The 16,659-nt window shown below is 36.1% G+C and overlaps 1 protein-coding gene across 2 annotated transcripts in view; it reads left to right on the forward strand.

Annotated features, from left to right (window-relative positions):
• The window catches only part of RAB40C (RAB40C, member RAS oncogene family), an 83,029-nt gene that overhangs the window by 844 nt on the left and 65,526 nt on the right, over nucleotides 1-16,659 (forward strand). For both annotated transcript variants that reach the window (XM_043974129.1, XM_043974122.1), the window contains exon 2: nucleotides 315-684. In XM_043974129.1, the coding sequence (XP_043830064.1) occupies nucleotides 531-684 (154 nt within the window). In that variant the 5' untranslated portion in view covers nucleotides 315-530. The remainder of the gene's footprint in view (nucleotides 1-314; nucleotides 685-16,659) is intronic.

Here is a 16,659-nt window from a genome sequence, read left to right on the forward strand (position 1 = left end):
GTTCTGTATAGAGGTATTTAAAAAAAAATATTGGCCGTTGTCCTATTTGAATCATTTCAGGGACAAGCCCTTTTTAAGAAGGAGAGGGAGCAGTGAAAGTGAAAACTTGAAATACAGGCTAATAAATTTGACTGCTTTTCTTGCCTTCTTTGTGATCACCTTTGCCTCCCTCAACTTCACCCTGCTTAGCAAAGAGAACAGCATCTTACACAGGACTCTCAGACCATATATTGGGTTTGGTAGTTCGGCAGTACATATTTGTGGTACCCATAAGGGATATTAATAACTCAGTTGACATCTTCTTTTTATGTCAGGATGGAGGAGGGTTTTCACCCGGAAGATCAATTATGGAAAGTGAGCGGGACGCAGAGTTCCTTTTGAGAGGGTGAATCTCCCCTCTACTTTCACCCTCTCTCTTCAACAACAACCACCCCCTCAGGGGGATCATCTCTCAAAGACTGGAAGCTGGAACCTGTGCTCTTGTGTCGTTGTGGCTGCATGTTTAGTATGCAGATCCTGCCTCTTTGCTAATGAGAGGGAGAATGGGGACCCAGGGCAGCCCTGTGAAGAGCTATGATTATCTGCTCAAATTCCTGCTGGTAGGAGACAGTGATGTTGGAAAGGGAGAAATCCTGGAGAGCCTTCAAGATGGAGCATCTGAATCTCCCTACGCCTACAGCAATGGTAAGGACTTGGGGAAAGGGGAGGATTAGTCAAACTGCACTGCAGTAGTAATTAGAGAGTATAAAAACAGTCGGATAAATGTAGTTTGTGCTCAGGTTACATCTTTTGTTGTTTATGTATGTTTTAAACTACTCGATCTTGGCTTAGATTTTTGTTTTGGAGCCATCCAGGAAGCTGCTTCAGCTATCAGGGACTAGAATTAGCACGTCTTCCTGAGATTTTTTTTTTTTTAGCCCTTTCTTTCCTAAGGATCAGTGCAAAAGTAAATTCTAATCCAAACTTTGTATCTTGACTCAGTCCTTAAGCATCAGGCTTGGTACACAATAGGTGTTTAACGTATATTTTAATTACAGCTTTGCCTTCATCACAGACACTATGTATCTATCTCCCACAATAGACTTTTTCTTCCTTTTTTTTTTTTTGGTCAGGGCAATGAGGATTAAGTGACTTGCCCAGGGTCACACAACTAGATTTAAACTCAGGTCTTCCTGAATTCAGGCCGGTGCTTTATCTACTGCACCACCTAGCTGCCCTCCACAATAGACTTTCTTTCTGGTTTTTGTTTTTGGTAGGGCAATGAGGGTTAAGTGACTTGCCCAGGGTCACACAGCTAGTAAGTATCAAGTGTCTGAGGTCGGATTTGAACTCAGGTACTCCTGAATCCAGGGCCGGTGCTTTATCCACTGCACCACCTAGCTGCCCCTACAATAGACTTTCAATTCAAGAAAATTACTTTTTTACTTTAGTGTTATCTGCTCCAAATATGCTAGTAAGGGATGTAAGCAGGGAATCAATAAAACCATTTAATTCTTGTTGTGTACCAACTAATACATAGGGTGTTCCAAAAGTCTTTGGCACACCTTGTATAATAAGTCCTCTAAAAGTAGGTCCCATCTTTTGTACATTAATACAAGCTTAGTCTGTCTACCTCCTGTGAAATCAAGGTTTATAATGAAAACTGTGACAGACCATTTACTAGAGTTTTGAAGACTATAATTAAGAGCTGATAATTGGTATTGCCTTTTTCCTGCATCCCTTCACAGTAGTTAAAATGGAACACTAGCAAGAAGGGTGTGGGATCTATGTCAGTTTCCGATCTTTTTAATTTTAAAGTAAGGTCCTAAGCCTTGAAGAGAGGTTAAATACAGAGGGCCTAGAGCAAACTATATTCTTGAAAATAACAGTTTGAGTCCCTTACAAGTATTCGATCCATAATATGGAGGTATAAATTTTGCTTTAAGTATTCTTTTGGATAGCAGTCAGTGGGTTTTTAAGTTGCCTATTGAACACCTCTACCAGACATGGTATTGTACCTGCCCAGTTGATTTCTAGATTCTCTAAAGATGGATTGAAGGAACTTAGGGAAAGAATGGTTAGAGGGATGTAAAGGGGCATGAATGTATCAGATGGAATTTCATTTTGTGTCAGTCATCTGATTGTGGCCCAGGTTCTATGGTAGTCGTATTGTCTATTAGTTAGGGTCATATGACATGGTTGTGGCAGGGTGTAGGTTTAGTTGTCAGCATGTTGTTGGCTTGTTTTTATTGGGGGGGGGGGCGTGGTACTGATGACAGATGGACACAGGCAAACTGTTCCCATCAGGTGTGAAAATACTTAGTGTTCAGGAAATCAGCCTGCTGTGCCTTGAATAAAACGCCTTCCTATCTTGGTATTTTTAGCACTCTTTTTTTAAAAACAAGATTTCAGAGCTAGGAAATGTTTGAAATGAAATGTGGTCTGGTTGAAAGAACCTAGGGTTTGAGATCAGGACATGGGTTAGAATTTTGACTTTACTGAATTTGGGCAAGTTACTTAATGTCTCATGACTTGTTTCCCTATTTATAAAATGAAAAGTTCTGACTAGGTGTTTTAAGATCCTTCCAGTCCTAAATTTTATGAACAAACAAATTCAATAATTTAATCACTGCTTGTCCTCCCCCTTAATTTAAGTATTTAAAAAAACTCAGTGAAACCCAGAGTAACCAGTAACACCTGGAGTGGCTACATTATCCCAATGACTCTGCAATTATATCGACTTAGCTTATAAATCAGTATTGAATCTTCCCAAATGGGGGCTTTTTGTGCGTTCTGAAGATTGTTTTATTGAAGAAATTTTAACTTTTTCCAATATACCTTTTTTCTTATTTTGTTTTTTAATTTTTTTGGGGGGGAGTTGTCTTTTATGAATTTATAGCATTAACTATTTGCTAATTTTTTGGCCTTCAAATAATGGATTATATTGCCTGCTGCTTCTTCGTTTCTTTAATTTTAGTAGTCATCAGGATTTGGGGATTGACTGTACTGGAGCTAACTATCCCCCTCTTCCTGCTATAGGTTCACTAGGGGACTGAAGCAACAGATTTCCTCTGAAGAGTCTAGAAAATGTACTCTTAAACTTAACCTGGAGGAAATACTTTGGAGGATAAGAAGGGAAATCACTTTTTTCTGATTTAATCAGCCTAAGTTTTTTGTTTTCTTAGGTGGGAGGAAGAACTGTTAGGACTACTGAGAAACTTCTCAGAAAACTTAGGAGAGTTCCAGTTGGCATCCTTAGTCCATGATATTAACTACTGATTAATTAAAATGTAATGTTCAAAAGTAATGCTACTGATTCAGACAATAGGATTTTTGCTTTGAGTGGTTTTTTTCCTGTAGTGATGATGGGTTTGTACTGAAGTATTCAGACTGATGAGGGCTTATGAAGTCAGTGATTTTTTCACATATAAGACAGGTTCCCAAGGTTATGGGTTTTCTTTCTAGCTATGGAATAGAGATAATAGAATCTTAGCAATATTAGAAACCTAAGAAGAGCTCATACATTCCAACCTGCACATTTATCTTCCCTGAAACTTATTATTTTTTCTATTTAATTTATTCTTTTAGGAATGAGACCTTCAGTCTTTTTTTCAATCTTAATAGTATTTTATTTTTTCCACTTACATGTAAACATAGTTTTCAACATTCGTTTTTATAAGATTTTAAGTTCCAGATTTTTCCACCTCTCTCCTTTCCCTCCCCCCTCCCCAAGACAACAACCAATCTGATATATAGGTTATATACATGTATACAATCATGTTAAACATTTCCACATTAAAGACCTCAATCTTAACTTCATTGGCACCATACTCTAGTCAAAGAGTTAACTAGATCTGGCAGAAGTTACAATTTCTAGCTAATAAGTTTTTCTAACCCCTCGAATCATCTAGCCTTCCTCATTTGTTTTGGGTTTTTTGTTTACGTTGTAAACCTAATTACCACACTTCCTATGAAACCCTAAACTGAAATGTGGAAAGGATCTTGTGTAAAATTTACAGATCTGCCCAAAGTAATAGTAAGAGACAAAAAAAGAGTAAATGTTTTCAATATTTTTCAACTATTTTCCAACGAGAAAGTTGCCTATATTAGAAAAGGTAAAAAGTGTCCACAGTATTGCAATGAATTGAAGACTATTTTGTGGACAGGTAGCATATGCCATTCTTTAAATGTTGGTCTCCTTGATGGCACAAAGCAGAAAAGACAAATACAAAATGTCATCGAGACAGATTTTTCCCTTGTACTATATGGGCTCCACTGAGCTGGTTTAAAAGGTATAGTAAGGAGCAACTGGTACTGCTGTTGCCACTGATTAAACAGTTTTTTGGGAAAATAGAAGACCTAGGTTAGCTATATTCCAATATTTACAAAGATGTCTGCTTTGTATTTTGTTACCTTTCAGCTGTCTAAGCATGGGAACGGTCTATTTCTCAGGGTTCCACCCAAGATGACTGACTGCCTTTGAGGGAGGTGTACCATACTGGTGTATAGGTGTATAGGCCACACCTTTTCATCAAATTAGGCTTGCAGAAAACCTGAAAGCCACTTATATAATTGATAATTTTTCTGTGTATGTGTAATCTTTCAGAGATTCTGTGTAGAGGTATAGTCTATATCAAAGCTTCTTAAACTGTGGGCCTCAACCCCATATTAAGTCGGGCAACTAACTGAGTGTGGGTGTTGCGAAAAATTTGGCAACAGTAAAAAGTTATGCATACTTATTTTATATACCTACATACCCAGGGTCCTGTAAGCATTTCTAGGGCCAAAAGGGGTTAGAAGTGGGGAAAAAAACGTTTAAGGAGCCCTGGTCTATATTAAGGCATGATTTATATTTGGACCAATACCTTATTTCCTTGTTATTTGATTGAGGTCCTTGTTTGTGTTGCCTTCTCTCCTTTATCCATCGGCTGAAAAACTGAGTGCAGCGAGAGTTTGTTCAGTATTATGCTATATTTCTTTTCCTTCATCGATTGAAGAGAGAACATATGTTGTGGTGGTAAAATTGTCTAATACTTAAACAGTATGTGACCCTGAGCAAGTCACTTAAATCTCTCTAAGCTTCAGTTTTATTATGTGTAAAATGTAATAATGTATGTAATAGAATCACAACAGGATTGTTTTGAGGCTAAAATGAAATAATGCATATAGAGTGATTGATTTTTAAATCTTGAAGTGTTATACTGGGGATCCCACAAGTCTCAGTGCAGTATTAAACTATTAAAGCTTAATACTGCGCTGACTTTTGAGACACTCCATATAAATGTCAACTCATTGTTATTATAGATTTGTGAACCAAATTTCTCTCAATTTGAGAATTTAAGTATCTTTAGTGCATTGTAGTGTTATTTTCTTAGGAGAAGTTATGAAGTAGTAGAAAATTCTGGAGAAAAGGACATGTAGTTCCTGCCAAAGACTATCCAACTGCAAAGCTTTATTCTATGCCCTTGAACACCTGCATTGTCATAATTGCCTCACTGCTGCCACCCCGCTATCAGAACAGTTAAGAGTGAGCAAGAACAAGAAGCTCAGAATATGTTTCTAGGTTTCTTATTTTGGTGTGTAAACATATACTGTGCCCTTCTATCCAGGGAGCAAAAGGCAACCAGGGAGGGTCTTGACTTCTCTGAAAGGTGTGGCTGTTAAGTGCTGCTACTCTGAGGCCAATTCTTTTCCTTTTATTGCAGTCAGATAACTTTTATAAATTGAACCTTGTCTAGCTTGTTCATTCAGACAGGTAGGTATGCAAGCATGTTTTGATCTCTACAACTTCACAAATGCATGAGTCACTTTGATCTTCCTTTTTAGAACCTGAAGCAATGACAGTGCAAATAGAGTTCGGATATCTAGGTACGGTTGGAGAATAAAATTTTTCATGAGAACTTCCTATAAGATGACATATTTAGAAAGAAACTAAGGGATCCAGCTCTGCTCAAATACCCTGAACAGAACAGAATTATTCATTCCAATGTTCTACCACTATAAACACAGGCTCCCCCCTCCCCCCCCAAAAAAAAAACCTGATGCAGAATGAAGTAAGCAGAGCCAAGAAAACAATACACAAACTACAATATAATGGAAAGAAAAACTATACATCAAAAAAAAATGTAACAAAAATATAAAGCTCAAGCAGGACTTGAATAAAAAGATATGAAAGGATACCCCAAGCTGAAAGGCCCACAGTTGTTATGTATTGCACGTGTTTTCAGATCGTTTTCAATGTACTGGTCAATATATTGATTTTTTTTTTCCTCTCTAAAAGTATTTGTACTGTGGGATGGCTCTCTGGGAGGGGAAAGGATACTTGAGATATGTAAGATGTTATAAAAACCCAAAGTTATACATAAAAACTTATTTTTTTTTAAATTAAAGGAATCGGGATGAGACAAAATTCAGATAAAAACCTATGAGAAAACAGGTAAATTGTAAAGTGACTAATCATCAAAAAAAAATCAGCAGAGGTAGTAAATATAACAACATTAAGCAAAGATCAGTGGTTTTTTTTAATTGAAGGATAAGAATAAGATGTAATAGAACTTCAAAAGCAACTAATATATGTAATAATAGCAGCTAACATATAGCACTTTAAGGTTTGCAAAGCACTTTACATATATTATGCTGGATTAAGTAACAGATTTAGAAGTTTAAACAAATTTATTATGATCTGAGATGGCACTGAAAAAGAAAACAAGCTAAACACTAAGGAGCTAATTGACAGATACTTTGCCAGGTAGAACTAGATCAGGCAAACACGAGTAGAGAGCACATGAATTTAGTTCTACAAGGGGACATATGAGTTCCTAGAAATCACCAAGCTATGCAAAATTGTGTAATAACCACAGGACTTGTGGGAGAAATGGTGTTAAGGGTACAATGCTCAAAAACACCAGTGACACATAAAAAAATAGAGTAGCACATTAAATGGTTAAGAACACTTAATAGGGGGCAGCTAGGTATCTCAGTGGATAGAGCACCGGCCCTGGAGTCAGGAGTACCTGAGTTCAAATGCAGCCTCAGACACTTTAACACTTACTAGCTGTGTGACCCTGGGCAAGTCACTTAACCCCAATTGCCTCACTTAAAAAAATAAAAGAATACTTAATAGGTACTACAATAAATAGTGGTGGTTTCCACATGACCAAGTGGAAGCTCCAATCCCCATTCTCTTAGGGCCCAGGCTGATAAAGTGGAATAGCTATCAACCAACTCAGAGGCTCCTCTGCCCACCTTTTGGTGGAAAAGAGTAGAGGAGTAGATTAACTCTCCTCGGACCACATCTACTACACCAGAAAATATACAATAAATGGCACTTTACCTTGAAAGAAGTGGGTGTTCAAAGGGCAACAGCTTGTAAATTATTGTGAAGTATTGTTTTCTGTATCTTCTCTCAGACAAAATCAAGTATAAGCAAACACAAAATTTGTTATACTCGGATCATTTCCTAATATAAAATATCTCGTTGGAACAAATTCGTGTTTTCAAAATAAGCATTATAGCATAATTGACTATGTACATCCTGATTTCCTGAGACAGTTAAACTATAGAATTACAAAGAGAGAAACTCCAATTATTGAGAGACAATATTAGACAATTAGACAATATTAGAATATTGTCAATTAGAATATCATCAAGACTTTAAAAACAAGGAAATTGCACAAAAATGTGCAAAAGTCTTCAAAACATGGGCCCCCACATTTCATAGGCTGAAGCCATGGCAATATTGTTTGAAACGAAAAGTATCCATAAATTAAGGGGTCTATATAATCAGTAGAGGAAAGACTTCATATTGACTGGATTTTAGCTTAATATTAATTAAATATACTTTGATTTTAAAATATAATATCCTTTTCTTTCTTTTTTTTTTTTTTTTTTGGCAGGGCAATGGGGGTTAAGTGACTTGCCCAAGTTCACACAGCTAGTAAGTGTCCAGTGTCTGAGGCCGGATTTGATTTCAGGAACTCCTGAATCCAGGGCCGGTGCTTTATCCACTGCGACACCTAGCCGCCCTGCCTTTTCTAATTGTAATGGAAACAAATTAATTTGATTTAAACATTACAAAGACTACTTTGGGAGGCAGTTGAGTACAAAGGAAAGGATGCTGTATTTGTAGTCAAGGGAACTTAGATCACATCTCAACTAGGGTTTGCTGGGACTTTGAGCAAGTTGTTCAATATCTCTGGGCCTGTTTTCTCTCTGTAAATTGAAGGAATTGTACTAGATAGCTTCTGAGATCTTTTTCCAACTCTTAATTTATGCTCATGTGATCTTAACATCTGATAATATCTAATAATAAAAAGGCCAACAATGAAAGTTAATAACAATTGTGTGTGTGTGTGTGTGTGTGTGTGTGTGTGTGTGTGTGTGTGTGTATAAAACCTATATTAGATTACCTGCTGTCTAGGGGAAGGGGGAGGGAGGGGAGGGGAGGGAGAAAAATCTGAAATTGTAAAGCTTGTATAAACAAAGGTTGAGAACTATCTTTACATGTAACGGAAAAAAAGAGAAAAAAATACTTTATTAATTAAAAAAAAAGAAAGTTAATAACAAAAAGGTAGAAGGGGATAGAGAGAAGATGGTGATGCTTAGTACAAAATCCCTATTTATAATGAGAAGGGCATTTAAAAACTTAAGTTTCTTAAACAGGAAATGTAATTTTATTAATTGATTTTAATACTTATAGATTAACTTCACTTCCAGGAAACATTAAGAAGAATAGTAAGAAAATGTCAGAAAACAAATCAGATTTATAAATTTTTAACAATAAATGTGAATGGTCTGAATTATCTCATTAAAAATGTTATAGAATGGACCTTGAAATAAAATCCATTAATCAGTTGCTTACAATTGTTTCCAAACTTTATTTCCAAAAAATTCATGCCTCCCCATTTTTTCATAAAAACAATCTACACACATAATTTTCTTTCCTTGTATATCATTGAAACAAAATTATAAATTCATTTCCATTTTATAACACATAGAACACCGGACCTGGAGGCAGAAAGACCTCATTTTAATTTTGGCCTCAGACATTAGCTGTATGACCCTGGGCAAGTCACTTAACCCTGTTTGCTTTAGTTTCCACATGTGTAAAATGGCAAGCCACTCCAGTATCTTTGCTAAGACAACCCCAAATAGGGTCACAAAGAGTTGGAGAAGACAAAATGACTGTTTTTTCATTATCTGCATTTCTCATTTTATTATTCTCTTCCCTCCCAGAAAGCCATTCCTTATAATGAATAAAAAAAAAAAACTAGGAAGAAAGAAAAAAATTAGCAGAACTAATCAATATATCAAAAGTATTATGTCGTGCAGCATTCCATACCCAAGGACTAAAGAAATAACTCAGAGAAAAGTAAAATAAATACTATAAAATTAAGCACCAAACTAAATAAAAGAGAAAATGAAAGAACAATTTCATTAAAGGCAACAGCTTTTTAATGGTTGATAAAATTGACAAACTACTAGGAAGCTCAGTTGAGGAAGGAGGAAGTTGACAAAGTAATAAAATTACAAATGAAAAAGGGACAAACAAAATTAAACTTAACAGGAAACTACACATGGTGATATACTAGCAGAAAAAAATACACATTTTAAATAAACTAAGAACAGAAAATTAATAGTTTAAAAGACCAGTCTTGGAAAAAGAAGAAAACTCATCAGTGAGTTACTTCAGGATCACAGGTGAAATTCTTTTGGGGGGGGAGGGGCAGGGCAATGAGTGTTAAATGACTTGCCCAGGGCCACACAGCTAGTGTCAAATATCTTGAGTTTGGATTTGAACTCTGGTCCTCCTGAATCCAGTGCCAGTGCTTTATCCATTGCGCCACCTAGCTGCCCCTATTTTACTTTTTAAAAAAAAAACAGGTGAAATTCTTTCAAATCTTCCAAGAACAAGTAATCTTTATGGTTCACAGATTGTTTTTGAATATAGAGAAAAGTGGAACATGCTCCCATACCTTTTGTGAGGAAAATATAATGTTCATTCGTAGCAAAGATAGCACTAAAAAAAAATTTTAATGGGTTGTTTTGTTTTGTTTTGTTTTTAACTGGACTTAAGATTTCATTAGTGTGCAGAGCATCTGGTGTGGAAACTCCCATGAGTATAGATCCTCAACTCCTCTGTGTTTTATAGTCTTAGATAATTACCTTGGGAGCACCAAGAGGTTGTGACTTACCTATGGTCCCATAGATGATATGTGTGTATCTTAGGCAACACTTGAACCCAGGTTTTTCTGATGCCAAGGCTAATTAGTTCTTCTCTATACCAAGTCTTAAACTTTTTCCATTTCCAACCCTTTTTCGCCTGAGACATTTTTACATGACCCCAAGTATATAGATATATAAAATAGGCATGCATAACCTTTTACTATTGCCAAATTTATTTCAACCCCCACATTCAGTTATGAGATACCATATGGGGTCTCAACCCACAATTTAAGCAGTTAGGCTCTATGCCATACTAACTCATTTTAGTGAATGGAAAAATACTAAATACAACATACAGCTAATGGAAAAAAAATTTTTATTGTGACCAAGAAGGCTAATGTAAGTTTTATTCAGTATCAGAAAAGCAACATAAACAAAGCAATTAAACTCTTTTGTTCGGAAAAGGTCATTGCTAAAATCTAAAGTGCATTCATAGTTCCAAAACCATCATGATATTGCCAACTGCAGGATGGACCTCATTTCATACTTTTTTTTTTTAGTGAGGCAATTGGGGTTAAGTGACTTGCCCAGGGTCACACAGCTAGTAAGTGTTAAGTGTCTGAGGCCGGACTTTGAACCCAGGTACTCCTGACTCCAGGGCCGGTGCTCTATCCACTGTGCCACCTAACTGCCCCCATTTCATACTTTTATTGGAAATATTCCCACTAAAAACAAGGGTGCCCGTTTTTTTTCACTTTTTTTGATATTGTGTTAGAAATTTAGCAATTATAAGACAGAAGATAGCATAAGAATGTGTAGTTTCATGATACAAGATTAATTCATAAAAATCATTCTCATTTATCAGCAGTAAAGATCAAAAGAACTTCATAAAAAAGAAACCTCATTTACAATAGTAAAAGACATCAAACGTTTGAATTAATCTACTACATGTGACCTGTGTAAAGTCATCCATAAAATTGTAGTGACTGAAATAAAGGAAAGCATAAATAATTGTAGAGCTATTTATTCATAAAGAAAACTGATGGAGAGACAGGTGTTTTTTGAGTTGAAAGTTTATGACCAAAGCCTGTTTATTGATATTTCATATTACGTGTATCGTTATTTTTAAGTATTTTGCATCAATCAGTAGTATAGATAAAAGCTTTACTTTTAGATTTTTGTGGCAGTCTGTGGTGTTTTGATCTTTTTTTTCTTTTTTTGGTTTTGTTTTTGTGAAGCAATTGGAGTTAAGTGACTTGCCCAGGGTCACATAGCTAGTAAGTGTCAAGTGTCTGAGGTGGGATTTGAACTAATTCAAATCCCACCTCAGACACCTACTAGTGGTATGGCCCTGAGCAAGTCAAATAACCTCTTTGCCTCATTTCCTTATCTATAAAATGAGGATAATAGCACCTATCTCCCAGGAGATACTTGTAAAGTGCTTAGCACGGTGCCTGGCACATGGTATAAATGCCATATAAATTATAGCTCTTGATGATGGAGAAAGGGTCTACTTTTCTTTCTTTACCAAAATAATAGATGGTTTTCTAGCATTCAGACTCTGGGTAGGATTAAAACATATGAATCTTACTGGATAAAGAACACTTCGCCTCCAAGGTTCCATTTGAAACCGATAGTGAAGCTGGAGGGGAGGGAGGAAAGAATTGTGTCCAGAAGGCAGAGTGCTCGGCACTCCTGACACCTGCTAAGTTCTTGATAAACGCTTGTTTGTCTGCCTGTTTTTCATTGCTTAATCATTCTTCTCTGGACAGAGTTGAGGGTTTAAGGACAAATTCTAATTTTTATAAGCATAGTGTTGATCAGATGTTTGATTCTTAAGCATTTATGTTACAGATACAGTTCTTACTGATTGTTCTAATATGATTTGTTCATAACTATTGAATTTGTAAAGAGTTCTACAATCGTGAAGAGACAATGTCACCTGGTTTCATTTTGCTTAGATTTTATCACTGCCTCTATTATTGAAAGTCCTTGCTCGAGACAGTTGACTTCTAGGTACATTGGAGGCCATGTACCTTGGTTTCTTAATCTTTAAAATTAGCATTATGGAAGCAGGGAAAATAAGTACCAACCCACATAACCAAAGCCAAGAGGAAATAGTGGGCCTTTTCTCCTTTTTTTCTCTTTTGTGGGAATTTAATGTCTGAGGGAGCTGATTTGTTCTAACGAGACATTTATGCCCTCTTAGCTTAGTGAATTGGTAAGCAATAGAAGTTCAAATAGGTCAAGCAGTAGGAAGATGATTACATTTGCTATTGTGGACAAGATTAATGCAGATTTTGTGATGTGAATTGTTACTTGACAATTTGTAAGGACAAATGATGGTATACTTAGCTATACCTCACCTACAGCAATTTTGGAAATTCTGCAGAATATTTAAATTGATCTTCATTTTGTTTTTCTTTTCCTGAACCAGTTCATCTCTTTCAAGAAGTCTATCTCATTAAACTACATTTGGTACAGATCACTCAGTCACACTAGCTACTCCTTTGCCATAGTGATAAGTGTCTTTACAGCCATAATTCATTGTGCATATTTTCTCTTAATGTAATTTCATAGTGGTTTTTATTTAGGTTTATTCTGTTTTTCTTCCACTACACTGTAAGCTCAGTAAGGACAGAGATGGGGTCTGTTCCCTTGAGTCCACAATATCTAAAACAAGCTTTAAGCATACTGAATACCCAATTAGATGTTCATCATTGACTGACGTTTTACTAGACCTATGACTAATTTATCTTTAGTAACCAGTTCAGAGTTGTAAAGAAGTATAATGATCTTTTCTTTGGTGTCACTCAGAAGATGGTCTTCTAAGAACTGTTTTTAGGGGCAGCTAGGTGGTGCAGTGGATAGAGCACTGGCCCTGGAATCAGGAGGACCTGGGTTCAAATCTGGCTTCAGACACTTGACACTAGCTGGGCAAGTCACTTAACCCCCATTGCCTCACTAAAAAAACAAACAAAAAAACCTGGTTTTAGCTTAACAGTGCTATCTACTGATTTCTTACTAATACATTTAAACCTATCTTTGATAATTGCTGTAAAGAAACTGTATCCAATTAGTCAAAAATACACTGACTCTTTCTTAGCAGTGCCTTTCCTCCCATAGCCAGCACCTTAATTATCTTGGGAACAGCCTCTTAACTGATCTCATTGCCTCCTGTAATCCATAATTGTTATCAGACTAATAATAGAATAAAGGAACCCTAAAGATAATCTAATTTAGCCTCACTTTCAAAGTGAAAATCCTTCTATAGTTTCCCTGAAGAGTGGCATCCAGTTTTTGATTGAACATTTAATTTTGCATGTAGTGGAAAGAACTCTGAATTGATGATCAGAACTAAGCTTTCCCACACCTTACTAACAGCTATTCAAGAAGATTCAGAAGTTCAGAACAAAATTATTTCATTAGGGTTTGTACAGCTGAAGATTCTCCATTTGGTTGTCATTTTAAATTTTATGTCTTGAGCATAGGCTCATAGATTTTGAATGGAAGGACTTCCCAACACTTTACTTTATAAAAATGAGAAAATAACAAGTGACAAGCAAATTTTAAAAATACTAAGTTATCTATCCTGGTAGATGGAGGGAATTTGATATCTTATTGGGTAATGTTTTTTAATATAGAATGTTTTTGCATTAGTTTCTGATCAACTCTTAGGTGGCCTAGGAGGTATAAGTACAGGATGAGCCAAAAGTCACAGTGTTTTAACAACTTTTTGAAAATTGTTTTTCTTCATTTTTTGCCATTTAAGAGATTTGATTTTTCACATATAATGTAAATTCTTTTCCTTATATATGCTATATTTGATGCTGTAGTATTGCAAATTAAAAACAAAAAATAAAGGAGTTATTAAATATTGAAACACCTTCCTGACTTTTGGCTCACACTCTATGTGCCCATCTCAAGGTCATTCCGTTTTTTCCCCCCATCTCATGGACTCATGCCTCATGGCTGTTATCCCTTTTTATCCCAATTTTCTACCTGCTCCTGTAGGATAATTCTCATATAGTTAAAACTTCCTAGATCAAGGTCAACCATTTGTAGCAAACTTTATCATTTCACCCGCTTTGGAATTAATTTCTTGTTGGTTTATGGTTAATTTATGTCTCTAAGTGTTATTTTTTTTCCATAACAAATACTGTGTTTTACTCCCTCCCCCCAAGAGAAAAAAAGAACTAATATGTTGAATAGATTTTGGATTATAACTATACACTTCTATGGCACTTATAATTTGTATAATTGTATGGTATGGTTAAATTTTTTTTTGGCAGGGTAATTAGGGTTAAGTGACTTGCCCAGGGTCACACAGCTAGTAAGGGTCAAGTGTCCAAGGTCGGATTTGAACTCAGGTCTTCCTGAATCCAGGGCTGGTGGTTTATCCACTGTGCCACCTAGCTGCCCCCCAGTTAATATTTTTTTATATTTTTTACCTCATTTGATCCTCACAATCACTCTAAGAAGAATATATCAGAACCACAGTTTTAGAATTGGAAGGAATCTTAGAAATTATCTAGTCTAGGTTCTTCATTTTGTATCAGTTATTATATTGTGCTTGTGTTGTTTTGTGGTTTTTTTTGTTGTTGTTTGTTGGGTTTTGTGGGGCAATGAGGGTTAAGTGACTTGCCCAGGGTCACATAGCTAGTGTCAAGAGTCTGAGGCTGGATTTGAACTCAGGTACTCCTGAATCCAGGGCTGGTGCTTTATCCACTGTGCCACCTAGCTGCCCCCCAGTTAATATTTTTTTATATTTTTTACCTCATTTGATCCTCACAATCACTCTAAGAAGAATATATCAGAACCACAGTTTTAGAATTGGAAGGAATCTTAGAAATTATCTAGTCTAGGTTCTTCATTTTGTATCAGTTATTATATTGTGCTTGTGTTGTTTTGTGGTTTTTTTGTTGTTGTTGTTTGTTGGGTTTTGTGGGGCAATGAGGGTTAAGTGACTTGCCCAGGGTCACATAGCTAGTGTCAAGAGTCTGAGGCTGGATTTGAACTCAGGTACTCCTGAATCCAGGGCTGGTGCTTTATCCACTGTGCCACCTAGCTGCCCCCTTATATTGTGCTTATGCAGTGATTCTTCTGAGCACTGAAGTGTGTTAGGGCTCTTTGCCCCATGATACATTGTTTATTAAGTACTTCCTATGTGATACACTGAGGTTACAAATATAAGAAAACAAGGAAAGTCTGCCCTCAAAGAGTTTACGTTCTTTTTCTTTGTTTGGGGGGTGTCAGGGCAATGAGGGTTAAGTGATTTGCACAGCTAGTAAGTGTCAAGTGTCTGAGGCTAGATTTGAATTCAGGGCCTCCTGAATCCAGGGTCAGTGCTTTATCCACTGTGCCACCTAGCTGTGCTCCCCTTTCTTTTTCTTTTTCTTTTCTTTCTTTTCTTTTGAGTTTACATTCTAATAGGAAAGACAACACTAAAAGGGGAACTGAAAAGGGAGTAGGTTTGGGGGAAATGAGGTTACTTGAACAGGGTGAAGAAGGAAGAGACTAAAGGAAGTTGCATGGAAATGTGCCCCCTACCCCAACAAAATAAGGCAAAGAGCTAGGGGAGTCAAAGATAGAGTACAAATTTCTGTGGGTTAGAAATGGTTTAGGCTGCTGTGCTTTTTGAGATACTGTTGTAGCAGAATTTTGGTGTTAACAACACTCTTATGTGAACTACGTGGAGTATTTACTCCTTAGCCCAGCTACTTGATCATTTCCATGTTTATTCTCATTTTTCCAAGTTCCAAATATAACCCAAGGGTATATTTGGCTATTTCCTTATTAAGTTATATTAAAATTGCAACCTCTCATGTATTAATTAGCTCAGCCTCCTCTATAGTTTATTAAATATTACTTAAATCGTAGAAACTCTTCCCATTAGCAGTTACTCATCTCTATATATCAAACGCTTTAGCTCTTAGGCTTAAATAAATATTATTTGCCAAAAAACTTACTGTAACTGGTAATAAAACAAAGACAAATATTTTTAGTGTTTTTAGCCATGAAAAAGATCACAGCCAGAATCAATGTTAGTTTTAACTTCTGGAACACAGTGCTACCATTCAGCTGTCAAAAATTTTAGCCAGGTCTTCAAGAATTCTCTTTATTTATTTCCAATAGAAGGATTAAACTCAATTCTTTCAGGGAATACTGAGAGAAAAACTCAGTTTTCTCTGTCCTCTCATAGAACTTTCTTTGGCTATGACTGGTAACTCTCAAGAATCATAGCCGACACTCTTCAATCTACTTATAGACTCCTCAAAAAATTCTCTGTAATATTTCTTCACAAGATAAGACTTAAAACATTTCTCTAGAGAAGGATTTTTGCAGACTGTCTCTGTCTTTTCAGTTTCTCTGAAGCTACCACTTAATCATCTCACCAGAATAACAGTTAAACTCAGTCATTTTACAGATTGAATTAAAATTTCAATTCTTCAGATTCTTCATATAGATCAAAGTTAAAACTCATATAAGCTCTTCTAACTCAAGAAATGGCAGTTA

Source organism: Dromiciops gliroides, chromosome 1 (genome assembly GCF_019393635.1).
Source record: "Dromiciops gliroides isolate mDroGli1 chromosome 1, mDroGli1.pri, whole genome shotgun sequence".
Classification (NCBI taxonomy): domain Eukaryota; kingdom Metazoa; phylum Chordata; class Mammalia; order Microbiotheria; family Microbiotheriidae; genus Dromiciops; species Dromiciops gliroides.